The sequence below is a fragment of the Electrophorus electricus genome, chromosome 6 (genome assembly GCF_013358815.1).
Source record: "Electrophorus electricus isolate fEleEle1 chromosome 6, fEleEle1.pri, whole genome shotgun sequence".
NCBI lineage: Eukaryota > Metazoa > Chordata > Actinopteri > Gymnotiformes > Gymnotidae > Electrophorus > Electrophorus electricus.
The window spans coordinates 27,245,213-27,264,428 of record NC_049540.1 but is presented as its reverse complement, the minus strand read 5'-3'; the positions used below and the strand labels follow the sequence as shown (position 1 = coordinate 27,264,428).

Below are 19,216 nucleotides of genomic sequence, written 5' to 3'. Positions count from 1 at the left end.
GCCATGCTTGCCCTTGGGATGGTAGGACTCTGCGCAAATTGGGCACTCATCTAGTGCCAAGGCTGTGTCCTCATGTAGCTGGCCGGAGTTGGCTGGTTCCTGGCTCGGAGGTCCAGGCGTCCCACCGTCCTGTCCATCTGTCCATTCCTAACCTTGACATTCCGCACTGACTTTCTTAAGGGATTATTAAAAAGTTCACTAAGCAAACATTCACGGACCAAACCCTGCCGAGACAGGATCGCATTCCTGATACGCGGCTTCGGCCCATCTGGATCTGGAACTGTGGGAGGTACAGCACTTTGCGCATTCGACACACGCAAAAACTCTTGATCCTTGGCCACAGCTGTCTGTGCTGCTCCTTCATCGAGGTGACACACTTGTTTGCACACTAGGCTTCACAGATGCTGGGTTACGGGTAGGACCAGGGGACCTCTCCTGTTCTTCTGGAACAGGAGGAGGTGAAATCACCGCACATTGGGGGCCCACCACCTGCGGTCTGTTTCCTTCCTCCCGACTCAACCTCGAGATCACACACATTATCCATGCACTTAAAAAGTCACTGGTGTTCCAGAAAGCTCTGTCCTGCTTGGAAAGTAGCTCAAGGAGTCGCATTCCCTTTCTGGGTAATGTCTCCGACACCGGTTCCAGTCTATTATAGACATATTCTGACTGCCTGCTTATCACTGTTATGTAAACGGCATTGTGGCCCTCTGGTACCGATTAACCTAACTAAAGTTCCAGTCACTGAAATAACACTGAATAACATCAGTCTTGAGAAACATGCATTTCTTTTGCACATGGTTTTTGAAATGCAATGTGCAGAAACTCAATATAACATTAACAAGGTCAAGCATTTCAGAGATTTGAACATCAGGCCAAGCATGGTTGAATAGTTTATTCATAAATCTATGTATATATGACATCCCATTCTTTGTGCTTTCAAAAAGAATATGTATAACTGATTTTCAGAAAATTGAGAAAAAGAGAAAATTGTTTTGTATTCTGAGGATTTTATTTATGAATCTGGATTCAAATTTATACAGGATTCCAGTAATTATATTTTGACTACATGTCCCAATGACATACACTGGACAGTCTAGAATTAGGTGAGGTTCCCTCCACCTGTGAGGTTCACAGGTCCACATTTGTACTCAGACTGTAGTGTGTTGGCGCACTCTGTGGTTCAGGTCAGGTGACTCTTTCTTCTTTAAACCGAGTATAGAACTGTTTTCCATAAATGTCTTCCACACTACCTTTTAAAGTTTATATTTGAATAATTTACTTTAGTAAAAGGCTTTCATATTCCAAGTAGAAGACGTTGCACATAAGTAAACATACTACCTCAGAGCATTAGTGAAGCAAAGTCACATTTTTCTCATATTTAACACAACTGAAAAAAATGCGGCATACAGTGAATTTGTTGCATTGGATTTCAAAAATAATTGCCAGCAGTTTATCCAGAAAACATTTTCTTGAATTTCACTTAAAACAGCTTGACCAACAATACCAAATGAACAATAAAAAGGACATTTCCCCCCCAATTATGTAATTATCTCTTATCTACAACCATTCCATAATGGTTATAATAGATATGTGCAACCTGAAGAATTTACTGAAACCCTAAAAATTCAGTACAAATGCCTAGAACTTTCATCAAATAACTGCAGCTGAGGCTAACAAAAGTAATGCAGAATGCTTACTGCATCTCAGACCATCACAGTGAGTCACATTTGATTTCTCCGCCTTGTGCTTTACCGTGCGGTCTCCGCTAGGACCGAATGGGCATCTAGTCTCCAAGCAGACAGAAAGTGCAGGTGTAGTGCAGCTAGTTGCCTTTAACACGGCACCATCGGCAGATGTGAAAAACATCTGCATACTGACATGTTTCCAGTGCAGTGACCTCATGTGATTTCTCTCTCTCTCTCTGTCTAGTTGGATGACATTCAACGTTTATTAGCAAGACCGGATCCAGCATATGGCTCATGTTGTAAAAGACTCCAGTCATGTCAGCGTGGTCAGACAGATGAACTAATGCCACTCGGCATTAAGAGCTGGTCACGAGAGAGTGTTAAAGCTGACTGGCTCTGCATGACAAGCTTGGCTTTAGAAGAGAGTGCAGTTCTTTTCAGGCTGATGATTTTAACCTGTGCACAACACTAATCATTCTCATAGCTTACACACATCAGTGTTTATTCAGTGTGATATAAATAGCTAATGAGCTGATGAGCTGATATTACCTACGACTGATTAATTTTTGAATTTCTAATTAATATACCTATATGCATTTTTTTTTACATGCATCCAATATCTACAGCCATGTGTAGGAACACAGCAGTTTAAATAAGAAGAAAACATATCTTGTACTTTTCAAAACACAAAAAATGTTGCATTGGATTTCAAACAGCACAAAAAAGAAAGTTTGTCATTAAAGGAAAGCTTTGTATGCTGATGTACATATGTGAAACTATTAAACAGGGACTATGGTGCAATAAAGCTTATCATATCAAAAATGCAAAACACAACTGAGAAATGAGGAGCTTTTTATGGGGGCTGGATTCAGCTTAATTCATCTTAAAAATCAAAAACTAAAATGTCTCAACATTAAAACAATCAGCAAAGCTTTGACTTGTAGAACTGCAATCTATATCTAAATAAAAACTGGCACACATGTCTCTGAACCACTCCACAAGTCAGATTAGGACACCCTTAGCCCTTAGCTGTGACATTTCCCACGAGCTAACACTAACACAAGCATTCATGCTTGAATGACTCACGTCACCTTATTGGAAGTTATTTCAGAGGTTTTGTTTGTTTGTTTTTTTGTTTACATGAACATTTACATGAACAGTGGCGGGCATAGTTAGCAACATGGCACACGAGCGTATCGGGTGCAGGGGATCAGTGCACAAGGACGAAGGCGCCTGCTCTCTGCACGGCGCTCTGAACTCAGGCTTCTGATAAGATTGTTGGTCTTATCAGACATGAAGGCTTTCTGTGCGTAATCTAGAGTCTCCTAATGAAGTTACTTAGCTCATTAACACAAGACTCGAACAGAAATCTCAACTAAACCACGACCCTATCAACAATACAGAAGCGTTTTAGTTTAGTAAGGTTCCTACTGGTTCGTATCAGCAGTCAATAGCTAGTGCGAAATGGTCTAACTCTTCATATGTGGTAGGAATGTGCTACCTCTGGAAACGTCCCAGCTGGGGTTGGAGACGCCATTGGCAGTCATGTCATGTTTCCCCACTGCGTCCTGCTTTAGACGACTCCACTGCAGCTGTGACCTCTTGCACCACAAAATCAATCCTGCAGTTGGAGCGGCATGGAGGGCCCATCTACGTCCACGGCCTTCCTGGCGGGGGCTTCCAATGGACCGACTGCTACCGGTCCTGCAGAGTCTTACTGGATTCCTGCTTTGAGAGACTTGAAGAGATTTAGCACTACCGAGTGATAATTATGCTTAAAAAATGCAATGATTTTCAAGAATGCACTTGATTCTTCTCCTGAGACCACAGCACAGTGAATCCAATTTCCAAAATGTCCTTTATCAGGATACAGTGTCTCATTTTTGGGTATGTCACAGTAAGTTTCCTTCGAGTAGATAAAAAAAAATTCTTTACGGTCCATAAAAACAGTCCTTTAGAGTTCCGAAACAAAGTCTTATATGGAGATATACGGTTAAGAAGTTAACCTGTACCAGAGTGAAGGAGGGACGTGCAACTCTAGACTGCCTATGGGGGATGTTTGTTGGGCGTTACTGCATACGATGATAAAAATTCGTTTTTGAGTGTATTACTTATGGTCACCTAAAACAACTAAATTTCACTATGGTTCAGTCTCAAAGTAAGTTCTGCCTTTAGTCATTGTTTCATGTTACATCGAGTCTGAATGATTATAGTGTCAAAACATCTAAATTTGTTGTTGCTTACTTGCACAGTGTTTTTGTGATACATTAGAAGGACATGCTCTTTGGATCCTTCTTCACAGTGGGCACGTGATTGTTTTTGTGGCTTCAGTTCATCCACTGGCACATGGACAGTTATTGCTTACATTGGTAGGAACACCTGTTCAGTCACAGGCAAGCAGATCTCCCCTCACTGCAGATTCACTGTCCTCTGAGAGGCCATTGAGTTCTCTAACAGTACTTACTTGCATTGAGACTTTCAGTTCTTACATGTGAAACGTGGAACATTTTTGAATATTTAAAAATATGGGCTCAGTCAGTTCAGAAAAACAACTCATGGGTTCCAAGACTGAGGAAAGACTTTTTTCCCCTCTAAAACTAGTTGCGTAGCAGCTGCAGCCTCGTCCAAAATGAGTGTCTTGTCCATTTCATAGCATTCGGCTAAACTTTTGCATAAAAGCTGCAAAGAAAAAGAGAGGAAAATCATTCCAGCTGCAATACTGTTAATGCACTTTATTTATTTTCTATAACCAATTTTTCTATCTCAAATCAAATTATCCATCTATCTATTCATTCACATTCCATGCTTCTTTTTTAGCATGTTTGTCTACGCAGCAGTACGTGAAGCAATTGCACAGTATAAATGCGTTGTGTTTTTTAAAGCAGTGCCCCAAAAAATGGTCTATATTTTCACTCTGACCTAGTTTCCAGGACACCTATACCACTCGTTTGGTTCCTGTTTGCTCGGTTCAGGTGTGCTGGGAGTTGGGAAGGAGTGGGGATAAAGCACCACGTGGTGAACCCTGAGAAACGGTGGTCTAGGCAGCTGGTCCAGAACATCACCAGTTCTACAGTGTGGGAACCAAGACGTCAGTCAGAGGAAAACCTTACCTCCAGTCCAGGCTGTGTGTGGTCAGTAGTCCATTGTGTCGAGCTGGTAGCGCAGCCGTGGACTGTTCTCGCTGTAGAACTGACTATACCAGCGCCGGTGCTTCTGGATGGCTGAGTCCTCCTTCACCAGAACTGGTTTAGAAATGTACTTCTTGTTGTTCCAGATCATCACGTCCCGCTCAAACTGCCATGGCAGAGACATTCACTTAGTGATTCTTGGTTACTGGTTAGGAAAACCTTAGGTGCTTCAGCGTTATGCAGCATTGACCCCTGTTATGTCTTGTTATTCTTCCAGATAATCACACACCTTCTTAAAATTGCCATCTGAAAGATAATTAATTACTGGTATTGATTGCTGAAGACAAGCCCCAAAGGCAGGCTGCTTGAATCCCTGGGTCATGTGTAAGAACTGTGTATGGCATGACTATAAAAATGCAATATTAGTCAAGCTATATTTTAGAAAGTAAACAGAACATAAACGTAAGGTGACTAAACACAAAAAACTATGTCTCTCATCTAAACATTTATAGATACAAAATTGTTAAACACGAAGAAAATATAAACACTATAAACTGTGAGACAATACCTTAACACCCTCTCATACACACACACACATACAGAGGGGATATGTCTAATGTTTAGACCAATAGAGCCATTAGAATACGATTACTGCAGTGTGTGTGTGTGTGTGTGTGTGTGTGTGTGTGTGTGTGTGTGTGTGTGTGTGTGTGTGTTTATAAATGGTTGTGTGTTACCTGGATACACTCTGCTCGCAGGATAAACTTGGGCACCAGCGGGGGGATGCCGCTCTGGTAGAAGATGGTGTGTGACACACACTGCAGCAGTGGTTCCAATGGGGTCACACAGTGCATGATAACCCCCCGACCCAGGAAGCTGTGGTCAAACAGCAGGAATACCACACCAGGCCCCACCTGGACACAAACACACATCTCCTCTCAGTGCTAATCAGCTCAACCGTACAGCAGCGCAAAGACATGTGCTGAAGAACTGCATCACTGGCTCTTCTTACACGTGTGCCCCAAACCTGATGCACTGTTTGCTTTGCAATCAATGTTGCCTTAGATCATTTTCCGCCACGTCACAGTCCATCTGCATCGCATGCCAACACATCACACCTAGTTACTCCACGTCACGTCACATCACGAGGCCGTACCCCAAATCCTCAGCTGCAGAGAACAGGTCTACAGCCCGGTCATAGAGCATGGCGCTTCACCCGATGAGGGGCGCAGCTGTCCGACACTTCCCCGTGCAGCTTTAAGTAACGACACCTCTCCCACGTACCACTGTGTTTAATTAGCATCGCCATGGTTACGAGGTAGTCTTTTTGAAAGGCACCACAAACACATATTCAAGGCTCAAATAAATGAGTGCTGATGGTGAATTGTATGTGAAGGACTTGGAATGTTTCGTGCAACAAAACCCCTCTTGTCTAGGAATGAATAAAGGCACTCAGACCTATTTGAATGAGTTCCTTTTACGTGTACGAAATCCTTCATATTGTGTGGGAGGTAGACTCTTTTAATTGAAGCATTACGTCCACCCAAATCATAGAAATTGGACTTTGGCAACGACATAAAATACACATTACGCATACAACTGATAACACAAAATAGATTTTACATTTCATAAAAGTAACAATGGACATATGCACCCAATCTGGACATATGCACCCAATCTGGACATATGCATGCAATCTGGACATATGCACCCAATCTGGACATATGCATGCAATCTGGACATATGCACCCAATCTGGACATATGCACCCAATCTGGACATATGCATCCAATCTGGACATATGCACCCTATATGCAAAAGCTAAGGATCAATCTCGGAGCTTTAATTTAACAAGATGTACATAAACAAATAAAAAACATATGTTGTGACTGCAGTGGTGGGACAAAGAAACCACGGTTCTTATGTCTCTGAATGCATGATTAACAAGACTGAAGCACTGCACTGATTCCCCGGTGACACCCACTGGTGCCCCCTGCTGCTCTGCTGTGGCATTACCTGCCTAGCCACCACGTTAAGATCCAAAAGAGGCCAGTGTTTGCCGAACACAGTAAGAGCATGCTTCACCAGCATCTGAGAGCAGTGTTTATATGGCTCTGGTTCTGGAGTCCACTCCACCTGGAACACACACACACACACGCAAGAGACACAGGAGGACATAGAAACATCGATGTGAACAAGATGATAGCAGCTTTACGGTTGCATCATACAATACTGGTGAATATGTGGAGTCATTAAGTTAAATGTAACAAAACCTTAGGAATGTTTAAATCCAATGTCCACCAAGGAGCCAACCTTTCATTTTCAAACCAGTAGGATGCTTTGCAGATTTAGTTTCAATCCTTTGCAACTAAGCACATCAGTACTTTACAGTGGTGTGGAAAAAATTTTATCATACAGCATAAGTAGTGTTTTGAATCATTTTCCCTATTGTAAGTTCAGGTTTATTAATAAACAGGACACTGAAGTACATGAAATAAGAATTTGTACAACCAGATGAAAAACAATACAGCTCAGTAAACAAATCCAACACTACCATTGATATCAACCAGTGCAATACAGTACTTACTAAAAATATTCATGATATTAGTCCAATGTCAATCCCATATAAACAAAAGTTTGATTATAGTAGTTTAAATGCCCTAGACATGGGGCTTAATGGTTGTAAACATTTCTTACTATTTTGTAGGAAATGGATGGACTCGGATCTTGCACAACACACTTAGGTAACCTTGCCAAGACAGGAGAAGCATAGCAAGGCTAGAAGAAGGTCCAACAAACATTCAGCAGAGCAAGTGGTGATAGGCATGCAAGCTCCTCATGGCATGTATGCATGGCTGGACTCTCCTGACGATGTCAGGTCTGAGCTAATCTGACTCCACACACTCTAGCCCCTGTTCCTTTAAGAGGATCAGGTTTGTTTTGAGGCTTCCTGAAATTGATAACCACATCTTTTGTTTTTAAAGGATTAGGTAACAGGCAAAAAGATTCTGCCTCTCCTGCGTAACCGTAGATCACATCAACAGCAGCTTGTATTTATCCAGGAGGAGATCACATCAACAGCTCACTCAACGTCACTTCAGCATACGTGACGGCTCCGCACCACAAGGCAACATCTGGTCTAGTGTATTCATACACATCAAGGAAGGCCAGCTTGTACACACTGTGCTGAGAACAAAGGTTCCCCCAGAATACAGCTTGTTGCCTCTCCATCAGATAGACATTCAGGACCAGCCATAGAATTTGGGAAATACCACAGACGGCTAATGTAGACAGAAGTTGACCATGATCAACTGTATCGAAGGCCCCGAAGAAGTTGATACATACAGTGTGAGCTTGTAGGAGAGAGGAAACAGTCAATCTGTTCTTCATGAACCTGTGATTCTGATTGCATTTTCAGGCTGACTGTTTGGTTTTTTTTTAAGATTCCTTCACATATCTTGTCTGTCTATACTCATATACTAAGCAAGGATATCTGCCTAAAGTCCTGAAGGAACAGTGGTGTGCTGTGTATTGGTTCAGCACAGACCACTGAATCCTTCCACTGAGTAAGAACCCGACCCGCTATCAGACAAGAATTCTACAGAATTGTTAGTACAAGTGCTAATTCTTCACTGTAGTTCACCTATGCCGGAAACCCATCCTTCTCTTCTGACCTGAAGCAGTTACATTTTCGGAGAAGCAGTTTAGCCTCACCAATCCTCAAGGTGCATGTCGGTCAGCATACCAACACTGACGGTACATCTTCTGGAGTAGGCATGTTAGCGGCAGCGTCCTTCCAGACAGAGGAGAAAGGTATGCTAAGAGTCTCACATTCGCCCTGCTGCAGGGTGCGAGCTCCTTTCTCACCTCCATTCTCCACAGCTCCCAACAGACTTAACCAACTCATAAAAGATTCCTCGAGCCAAGTTCTAAAGGTGGGTGAGTATCAGTCTCATACTTATTCCTCTTTGCTTGTTTTTGATGGAGTGAGTCACCTTAGAGAGGAGCATTTTCTACTCACACTTGTTCAGCTCGTCTTGGCTGACTGGTTTAAACACGTTGTAAGATGTCTAAGCCTTCTGTGCTCCTGAGAAAATAGCCTTATCGATCAGAGACACAACAGTCCCTTTGCTATAGCAGAACAGTCGTGCAGATACAAAGCTCGAGGGCGACTTTCAGACAGGAACCCTGCAGACTTAAAAACAGCGCTGTGATCTGTCGATAAGAGGTGACGAGAGAGGGCTCATGGGACAGCTGCTTCATATCTGGAACGATGGCGTTTAACCGGTCCAGCCAGTGCACTGGCTTTTCAATGCACAGCAGAGGGAGCTGTACTTTAGGGGATTAACATCTCCTACAACCACAATTACTGGTAAAGTAACTTTTATTGCCTGGCGCTCAACCACTGAGCCAACTAATACAGAACTCCACAATCAGAACTTTGGTGGGTTATAAAACACAACAACTATAATACAGTATAAACACTGGCAGGTGCAGCAGTCTCAGCCAAGCTCAGAGGCATTCATATTCATTTATATTCATTCATATTCATTTATAGTCATACTTGTCCTCAATTTTGGATGGGGTGGTTTCTAAGACCAACCAATTTAGCCATTTCTTTGACTTCAAATAGATGAATAAAAAGAAATAAGATTAACTTGGTTGTGTTGCATTACTACTCTGCATTTATATAAAACAAAAAGGACCGGAAAGCAGTGCAAATCAACTTAGAAAACCTTATACAGATACTAAAACAAGTGTAACTGCAACTACAACCAGTTTGACCATAAGAGATTGCATGCAAAGTCTGCATTACTAAAATGCTCATTTTAATATAATTTTTAATCTCATTAATATATGAACAATTAAAATGAACTTTTTTTGTTTACCAAAATCTTAATTTGCTCCCCCAGACATTGTCTGCAATGTGCTGTTCGCTACAGATTTTAGGACTGGTTTCATGTGGTACTGCTACACTGTAGTTGTGGTTTAGTTTTCTGCATGACTGTAGTCTAGTTTTGTGCAGTTCTTGGCAGCCTTTGTGTCCAAAACGAGCTTCCATATGGGAAAAATCTAATTCCCCACAGGACAGTTCAATTTCCCATGGGACACTTAAATGAATTTTGGATATGTCAGCCTGTAGGGAAGCTCACCTTCCAGTTGTGCCGAAGGAACTCCCAGGTCTTGCTGTTGGTGTAGCGCAGATCCACTCCACTCACAATGCCTGGCGTGTGAAGGTGGGCCAGATGAGCGATATCTGCAGCATTTTCTGGGATCTCCTACAGGGTGGTGGGAGTAGAGGGGCAGTTAGGAATCAGTTATTTTCCTCTTGCCGAACTGCATTTTAGGTATTATACGGATATATAAAAAGGCCATCAGTGCGGTAACTATTGGACATAGCCATATGTATACATACTCTCACTTTTCAAAGAGACTTTTGGATTAGTCAAATGTTCGTGGAGACGTTCATTTTTGTATGTTTTTTCAGCCCTGCTTATATTTATTTTAGTCTATTTTAAGTTCCTGTGTTAAGCCTGCAGTACCTCTATGTGTGCGTTGATGAAGTGCTCGGTTCGCCCACGGTACACCCACTCTCCACGGCTGATCTCCTTCTGCTCGGGGACGCTCCAAGCTGGCTCTTCTCCATCACAGTGGAACCACACCAGGATCTGCCCATTGATCTCACAACTTGGCCAGCAGCGAACCTTAGCAAACTCAGGCACTGGCCATGCATGCAGTCACACACACACACACAAAGGCACGTATACAGTACTACAAATTAGCTCTCTGGAGGTGCATACTGTCTATCTATCTATGTATTTACACAGAACCCAGTGAGGTCACAGGGATGTCATCAGTGTCTCAAGCTGAAGCTCTGGTCAACCTCATCGTGCCGATTACCTCTCTCAGCATATGGGATCTTGACGCACTTTCCATCGCTCCCGCGGAACTGCCACCCATGGAAGGGGCATTCTATGCAGCTGCCTATCACTCTCCCACCAACTGCCAAATTGGCTCCCAGGTGAGGGCAGTAGGCACCCACAACATAGGCCTTCCCGTCCTGACCACGGAACACGGCCACCTGCTCACCTAAAGACCCAAGCAGAGCATTTATAAATCATGACGTTTTGGAAATATTACTGATATTATCCTCAGTAACCCACACTAGAAAACTCATCATGAAAATGCAGAAAATAACCTGAAGAGGGCAGCATTGTGCAATTGATCCCTGTGGGTTTTGAAGCAAAGTGCCAACTCCAGGGTCACACATAAGACCAGTAGGCCAACGATCTTAATTTTAAATTTGCATTTATTAACATTTATTTAGATATGGAAAGCTAGTGCTAAGTGATAAACACCACCAGGCAAGTGAATATTGGCCCCAGGTGGCGAAGTGCCAAATGTTACAAAACACATACAGGCCATTTATGCTCCTAGTGTCCAGAACATTCTGTTAAAGGATCAAAGGTGACACCTCCCTTAGGGTGAACGGGGAATACATTATGGGTAGTAGGTAAGTAAAGTACCATGAAACACACAGGCTGAACTGACTTGCGTCAGATCTGAATCTGGGACAGGGATAAGTGTCATTTAAAAAGGGGGCGTCAGTCAAAGAAATAAAACATGAATGAGGAAAAAGTGAAAGCAGAGAGACGAAAGAGGTGTGGGGAGAAGTATGAGAAACATGAATTCATGTACAGCAAATCTGCTGTTTGAGTGTGACAATCTCTGACCAGCTGCTGCATCCTGTCAAGTGAGGTACATCGCACGCTGTCTCTCAAACTGCAGACCCTTCACACAGCTGTGACCCACATTTGAGCATCATGCCACTTTATCTCCGATGACTGACTGCTCCTCATCAGTGCAACGCCGAGGCATGTAGATCGATAACTACGCTCTCACTGCTTAAAGGCTAATTAAATAATACTTGCCTGAAAGTGGACTTTGGAGAGCACTATAAAATATTAACCGTGCCATAAGTGACTCATCCCTGAGGGTGACTTTAGCAAATTAGCACAGCCTCATGGTGCTGGGAGCAGAATGGGCGCCCCCAGTAGCTCTGCATGGTAAAAGAATACTGCACACAGAGACACGCCTGAGATTTAGCAAATATGCCTTCCACAAGCTACATGAGGTAGGGGTGTGGCGGCTGGCTGGCGGGGGGGGGGGGGGGGGGGGGGGGGGTATTACATATTTCAGTTGCAGAATCACTAATGAATCTGCACCTTTCATTGGTTAATTAGGAAAAAAAATATTATAGAGTATGTTCATTATTACATTAGGAATTATTATACAGAAGACTAGATCCATTATCACATTGTGCATTATTATGTAGAACACTATATTCTTTATTACATCAGGAATTATTATGTGGGAAGATAATGTTCATTATCACATCATGCATTAAAACATAACACACTATATTCGCGATCACATCAGGCATTATTAGGTACTAGGTTTTATTCATGTCATATTGAGCATTACTACATAGAAGGCTATGTTCATTATCAAATCATGCTTTCACAGTCAGCCTTACACATTCAATACCCAGCACAGTTCAACAACAGGCAAGGAAGAAGAATCTCACAGACACAAGGAAATGCTTAGATATAAGCACACAGTCTTCATGAACAGCCCAACACATCTTTAATGAACAACATACTGTACAACCTGCATGACTCCAGAATGGGTGTTAGTACTTAAGCACTCTTGGGTGTTAACCTTGCAGTATGCTGGAAGCAGCTCCGGACCACACCCACTCCCTGCTTCCGTTCTACACACACACACACACACACACACACACACACACACACACACACACACACACACACACACACACACACACACACACACACACACACACACACACACATTAAACGGTCTTGCTGACTCAGGAGACTCGATGTGCTTTTGCTGCAGAGAAAACATGAAACCCAGCAGAGGCAGGCATGGTGAGAGTGGATGTCGAGGGCACAAATCTCACACTCCTTCTGCAGGACAGGTCACAGCACGTCCTGCTGGAGGAATGTGTTAGCACATGGTTGTCCTTAGCTGTGTGGGGACCATCAGGATACATTCCTAAGCTCATCCTTTTACGTCAAGAAATGAAATTTGTATTAGCTTGATCTACAGCATATTTGTGTAGAAGACAATGTATCTCCCACTCTTGTGTTTATTGCTCTCTTTTTATTAGTGGACCCAGCGGTCATCTCCAAATTCCACTGATCCGACTGGTTAACGTGGTTCTAAAACACGGTTCTGTTTGAAACTTTTCCATGGTTAATAAAACAAAGCATGAGACACATGGTTCTCTGGGGATGCGACGTGTCCGATTCATTCTATAGTTATTCTAGCCTTTGCATTTTTCCATGTAGTAGTCAGGTTGTAGTTTTTCAATCCTGCATTTCTTTTATTTACAATATCATTTTATCACCTTATTACAAATGCTGTGTTATCTTGAAGCCGTGCGAAACTCTTTCAAGTAAGCATTTGTTATGTAAATACTTAAATATTAGCTAACCGGAGAGAACAACTATCTAAGAACCAGCTGTGGTTTTGTGCTGGTGACACCAATATAACAGTATACAGGATAATGTGCCCTTCCCAACCTTTTCATAAGGAGTCAGATCATTTCCTTAAACTGTACATGCAGTAAACCTTTGCTCAAACCTGTCTGTGCAGGGTAGGGGTGAAAGGACAGTCATTGAAATCCCCCATGGACTTTTAAATCTCAGGCAATGCAAGGTAAGCAGGAAATATATAGCAAATGTACCGAAAAATCTCACAAAATAAACGGTGTTCACTACATCCAATGCCAACAAATATTGATGCTATTCGCTTGAATTATGTAGTTAGTATGTTCCCAGTATTAAATTAACTAATTAAACATTAAATTAGTGACGAACACGAGATTATTTATTGCTGTAGCCTAGACTTTTTAAAAAATTTATTTTCAATTAAATTAAATTATTTTAATTAAATTAAATACATTTTCCAGTGTAGTAGTAGCAGTAGTAGTAAATTAATGTATTCTTTGCAAAGAAATGACTACAGTTATTCTAATAAGCTTATTATGACATAACCAGTCAAACTGATTAATCATTCTCACAAATAAGTAACTCGGAGTAAGGCCGGACTAGAGTAAGGCCAGACTAGAGTAAGGCCAGATTTTTCACATTTTCATTCACTAGAGATGCATTGCATTGCATCAAAATGGGAACATTCCTGGAATTGTTGGTGCAGTGGAGGACACACTGAGTGAGTGACCTGTGCTTGTTGTTTCTGTTATAAACATGAATATGCATTTATTGTGGTGCAAGTTTTACTTTCACTAAACGTTGTGCCCACCACACGAAAGATAATTAAATTGAACAATCATTGACAAAAATCTTGTCTTTGCATCTTTTTTTCTAATACACCATATCTGTAGCTTTAGGAAAATTCAGTTTATGCAACGCTTTGCCGTACTTCTGGACTGAAAGATTTACTGTGTGCCTATTATGCAATAGGAAGGAATTGCAAGTGTAATGTTTTACATGTTTTACTTTACACCAGTAATTTAAATACTTATTAGTTATTAGTTTTTAATAATTATTTACGTTTGTGATATAATAATGAGAAAATGTATGTAAATGTATTTATTTAAATTTTCGGTTTCCGACTGCCAGTGCTTTTCCAGCAGGGATGCCGAGGCGGAGTCAGTAAAGAAGTACTTAAAACTCGTTTCTAAGTTTGGACACTAAGAAGGCTTCTGGGAAACATTCGCAAAAGGTATTCTTTTGGTTTTTGGTCTTTTGGCATTCTTAAAGGTTCATCGTTCTTAAAGTAGTTCATATATCAGTGAGATTAATCGCTATCGGGAAACGCACCCCAGAACAGTTTGGCGTGTTTAGATTCTTTCTGTGCTTAGGCACTGCCAAGGCTCATTCCAGATTAGCGCCTGTGTTTTGGGTTCACCTTTTGTATACCTTCCTGTAAATATTCACCCGGTATTGTGTTTGTGGTGTTTGTTTTGGTTACATTATTGTGCGTTATTATTGTATTATACACGTTTCCTTATCAACTGCACTTAATTCCTACGTGTGTGGGGGTTTTTGCTGACTCCACATTAGTGCCCTCGTTCTTCACGTGCCTGCTTGGCCGCCAAGACCAGAACCTAACAGTAATAAAAATGCAGCTTTATTTCAATATGAGTTCTCTCCAAGAACTCAGTGCTACCATTTCGCTCACAGCAGAGCATACGAGAGGTAGGAGAGTGAATGAGTTGCTCTCTGGAGGATGTTCCGAGTGATTTAATTAAGCTACACAGGTGAAAAATACTATTGGAATAACCTGTGCTTAGAGGCACCATTTGAAAGGAAAAGCAGTTTCATCAAGCTTTGCAAAAACCTTTTTCTCCAACTGCATCTTTGTACTGTGATGTTTTGCGAGGACTCTGGTCTGTTCCCGGGCCTTCTCCATGGTCATCCAAGAGACACTTCAACAGAGACATGAAAAGAATCGTTTCTAAGTGGCTAAGATGTATCCAGACAATTAACAAAGGTGGTTTGTTTGAAGTTTACACTGAAAACCCAAAGGAGTGTGCAACATAATAAGGTCTCTCCTAGCAACCTGGCTGGCCCACCGAAGGACACGTTAGAAAGAACAAAGGGCAGGAAAAGTAACCAAAGATGCTGAACTGCCTTAGCAACAAGATTCAAAAGAGTTGAATCCTCTGTTTGCAGCAGAAGGGTCGGAGCAGGTCAGTGATACAGCAATACTAGCAGGACTGGTGACATGCTCGGGGTCAGCATTTCTGGCCGTCCAGTCCCCAGGGACGCCTGTGCTGATTCTTGTGCTTTTTCCGATTTACCTCTTGGAGTTCCAAAGGCTTAGCTGATGTGCTGCATAGATTACACTGGTCAATAATGATTTTGCTTTCCTGCAAAAATATCTGTCTATTGTCTATATTTGCATGCTGAATCCAAATATGTTTTCAGAATGTATCTCTCACCCATAGTTATTTGTGCAAGTATACTCATATGTCATTATGTATAGTGCAAAAAAGCGGTACCAAGGAAAGTGGAGCCCCTCTGTGTTGGCAGATTACTGCTGGACACTACAGATGAATGTTCCTGAGACCTAATGTAGGCAAAAATCATACACTGTACATATTAGAGGTCTGCACATATTTTAGGCTTCATTTATGAATAAGTAATATATAATTAATATAAAATTGTATTATTATGGTATCACAGACCATATGTGATAGAAAGATTCTAAAAACACATTCGAATTCAGTGTAAAATGTACTATAAGGTCCTCCTATAGCAAAAAAAAGTTAAGATTTATACAGTGTTATACACTGTATATCTGTTATTTTGTATTGAGTAGGATATTGCAAACTGTTACACTGATACTAATATTGTCTGATTGAAACAGCAGTGATTTTACTTAAGTAATACACACATAACCAATTTATTTTCAGTCTTATTTTTAATACTATTTTTATTATTTTATGACTTATATTTAAAATAAATAAATACATAAAACCACTTGTTTCTTTATTCAACAAAGCTAGTCTTTGCAAGGAATTAAATTGTTTAGGAATATGATTTGTTGAGGTCTGCTCTGGGTTGCACGTTATGCTACACCCCGTTTTTACACACAGACTATGAACATCACCAGCTAACTGATGTACTGTTCTCCTTATATCTCACCTACATGCTATGCATAAAAAAAGTATGTAGCCATTCAAAGTGTCAAGTGAATATGCTGAGAAGATAAGAAGAGATCTGACCCAAATTTTCAACTTTGAATTAATTTCAATGAATATATTTACTTTTTTTAAAATCCCCCATGTAACTACTGTATTCCAGAGTACAGACTCCAGCCCTACACAGGATGTTCAAAATGTTCATATATTTAACTGACTTAACATCTGACTGAATTAGTTAGTTATGAGCAAAGCCATATGACACACGGTGTGGTAGATATGAGCAAAGCCATATGATACACGGTGTGGTAGAACAGGCTAAAGCCAACAACTCTACTAGTGCTGTGGCTTCCAAGAGTTGACACCGCCCACCCCCCGTACAATACTAAAGAAACCTGACGGACATCACACATTTCACATAATCTAATGACGTGGACAGGTTACAGTTCTAATTCTTTACTTTTTTTACTCACACACAAAAGCATGCACTTGAGTAATGGGGACATATCGGTTTCCCATAAACCGATGAATGCAGACTTTTGATAAACGTGAACGCAATGCTTTGAGAATTGAAGCGGGCATGTCGCACTCCATACAAAGCACTGTAGTTTTTAGAGGGTGCACAGCAAGTTAGTGTGAGAAGAGTGATTGGAGTGACCTGAAAAACGGTTGCGATAGTGAGGAACGCTATTTTTATACCACATGCACACACGTAGCCCAGACACAGAGCCACAGAGATACAGGAGGAGGGGAGGGATGCGCCGGTACGCTCGGATCGCGTAGCTCACCTCCCTGACCTTTAATAAAACTTGTCAAGAACAGAAGAAATTGACAGAAACCTGAGGGTGCCACACAGAAAGGAATTGGCCGTTTTCGGGAAGGCACGGCTTTCCGCAAGCGCGCTCCCGGGCGCGTTTTGGTGAACACTAGATACATACCCAGGACGGTCACGCTCCTCACGTCTCCTCGCTCCAGCATGTGCGAGTCTAAGGCCCGGTACCACCCGTTCGGGTAAACCGGCGGCAGCTCTCCGGTCTTGCGCCTCCGACGCACCTCGTTCGCGGCTTGGGCGCGGGAGCGACCATCCGCGGCGATGTAGCCCACGTCGTCCGGGCTTCGCAGCAGCTCCAGGGGAGCGAACAGCAAGCGGTAAAGCCAGCCCGCTGCGAGAAGCAGCACCCCCGCGGAGATGCACGCCGCGGCCCGCGCCGGGGCTCCGGCCAGCCCGGTTTTCCTCCACAGCTCGGGGTACGCCGCACCGAAGAGCAGGTCGCAGGGATCCCGGGCGTGCATCAGCACGGCGGCGGTCAGGACGATCGCGCCTATAGCGAGCGCTTTGAAGAGCAGTGAACTGCCACAACTCTCCATGATGCTCGATTAGTGCTCCCCGCGCGGTGCAACCGACAGTCAAACGCGCGCGCGCGCGCGCGTGTGTGTGCGCGTGCGCCACTAACGCACCGTCACGGAAACACACTGTTAAGACCAGCGAGCGCGACCCACGTCCCCTCCGCGAGAGCTGCACGATGCCGCATCGTCCGTCTTAGACAGTAGACAGGTGAGCTGTAGGCGACCTGTTTACGCACGCGCCCCACGGACGCGTCCGAAATGAGCTCGCGAGTCCAACGCGCCCTGGAAACGCGATGCGGTGGCTGACACGCCTCCGCAGGTGAGAGTCACGAGGCGGTCGGGGATGCACGGCTTTCGTGAGTCGTGTTTTTGTCATAGTCTTGACTCATTGGGACAGCCGAGAAGACCGTACTGCATTGTCGAGAGTGCGAGTTACTTGCTGAAATTAAAATGGAAATTTAAATAAATAAATAAAAATTCAATAGCTCCAGTGGTAATGTAGTTCGGCACGTGGCCATATAGCTGCAGAATCCAGCATGCACAGCGATACGGGATCCAGGATCTGGTCAGAAATCTCAAAGCCCATAGTCGTGGTTAGTCTGGTAGTTCGGTCTTTTTAAATACGAGAGCTGTTTAATTTTTATCACGATGAAAAGCGCTTTCTTGAAGGAAAAGGCTCAGATTTCCCTAAAATGTGATTGCTGTCGTTTTAGTGGTATTTCGCCCCAGCCTTTATCGGCCCTCTGTGTTTAAAGCACGCGCGGAGCCTCAGGGATGGAATATTCCAGACGCTTTGCTTAATCTTCAAGTTGTGCAATAAATAAGGGTGTCTTTGTGCAGGAAAACGTTCCCAAAATGCTGGACTACAGCCTTTCAAGACCAGAGCATGCACTCTGTTCTAAAGCAAGCCGAATACGTTTAGCACTCTGGCGGATCCATTAACCTTGTGCATTGCTGTTCACGTTTGCACTCTCACAGCTTCCAGTTGTCCGTCTAACTAAGATCTGCCTTCTTGCAGTGCTAAACCGAATCTAACACACCTGCTACAGCTAAGAAGACACTGACCACACAAGGACTGAGAGGAAGCTGGAAGGTAAAGAGGCGGTAATAACTGTGTACAGAACTCCACTGTCCTCTAGTGGTGAGAGTACCACAGTATTCACGTGATGGCATCTGCATTCCCTTGTATGTGTATACAGTATACAACCCGTGGTTGCTATATAATGAGGTTTAATGTGAAAAGGGGTACATATTTGGATTTTGACATAGAAAGGGAAAAATTGTATCATCATTTTACTGTATATGGTTGGTACAAGCAGGAATTTGGTGACGGGAATGTTTCATAAAACAACTAACAAA

General features: G+C 42.7%; 1 protein-coding gene across 1 annotated transcript; it reads right to left on the bottom strand.

Moving 5' to 3' along the window:
- Positions 1-990: 990 nt before the first annotated feature.
- zgc:92275 (uncharacterized protein LOC436885 homolog) lies at positions 991-19,097 on the bottom strand. The gene is made up of 8 exons (XM_027004259.2): positions 17,449-19,097; positions 10,717-10,905; positions 10,359-10,537; positions 9,969-10,094; positions 6,832-6,951; positions 5,554-5,730; positions 4,799-4,982; positions 991-4,367 (listed from the first exon to the last, which is right to left on the bottom strand). Exons 1-7 carry the CDS (start codon positions 17,876-17,878, stop codon positions 4,821-4,823), a joined length of 1,383 nt encoding a protein of 460 aa, XP_026860060.1. The 5' UTR covers positions 17,879-19,097; the 3' UTR covers positions 991-4,367; positions 4,799-4,820.
- Positions 19,098-19,216: the final 119 nt, after the last annotated feature.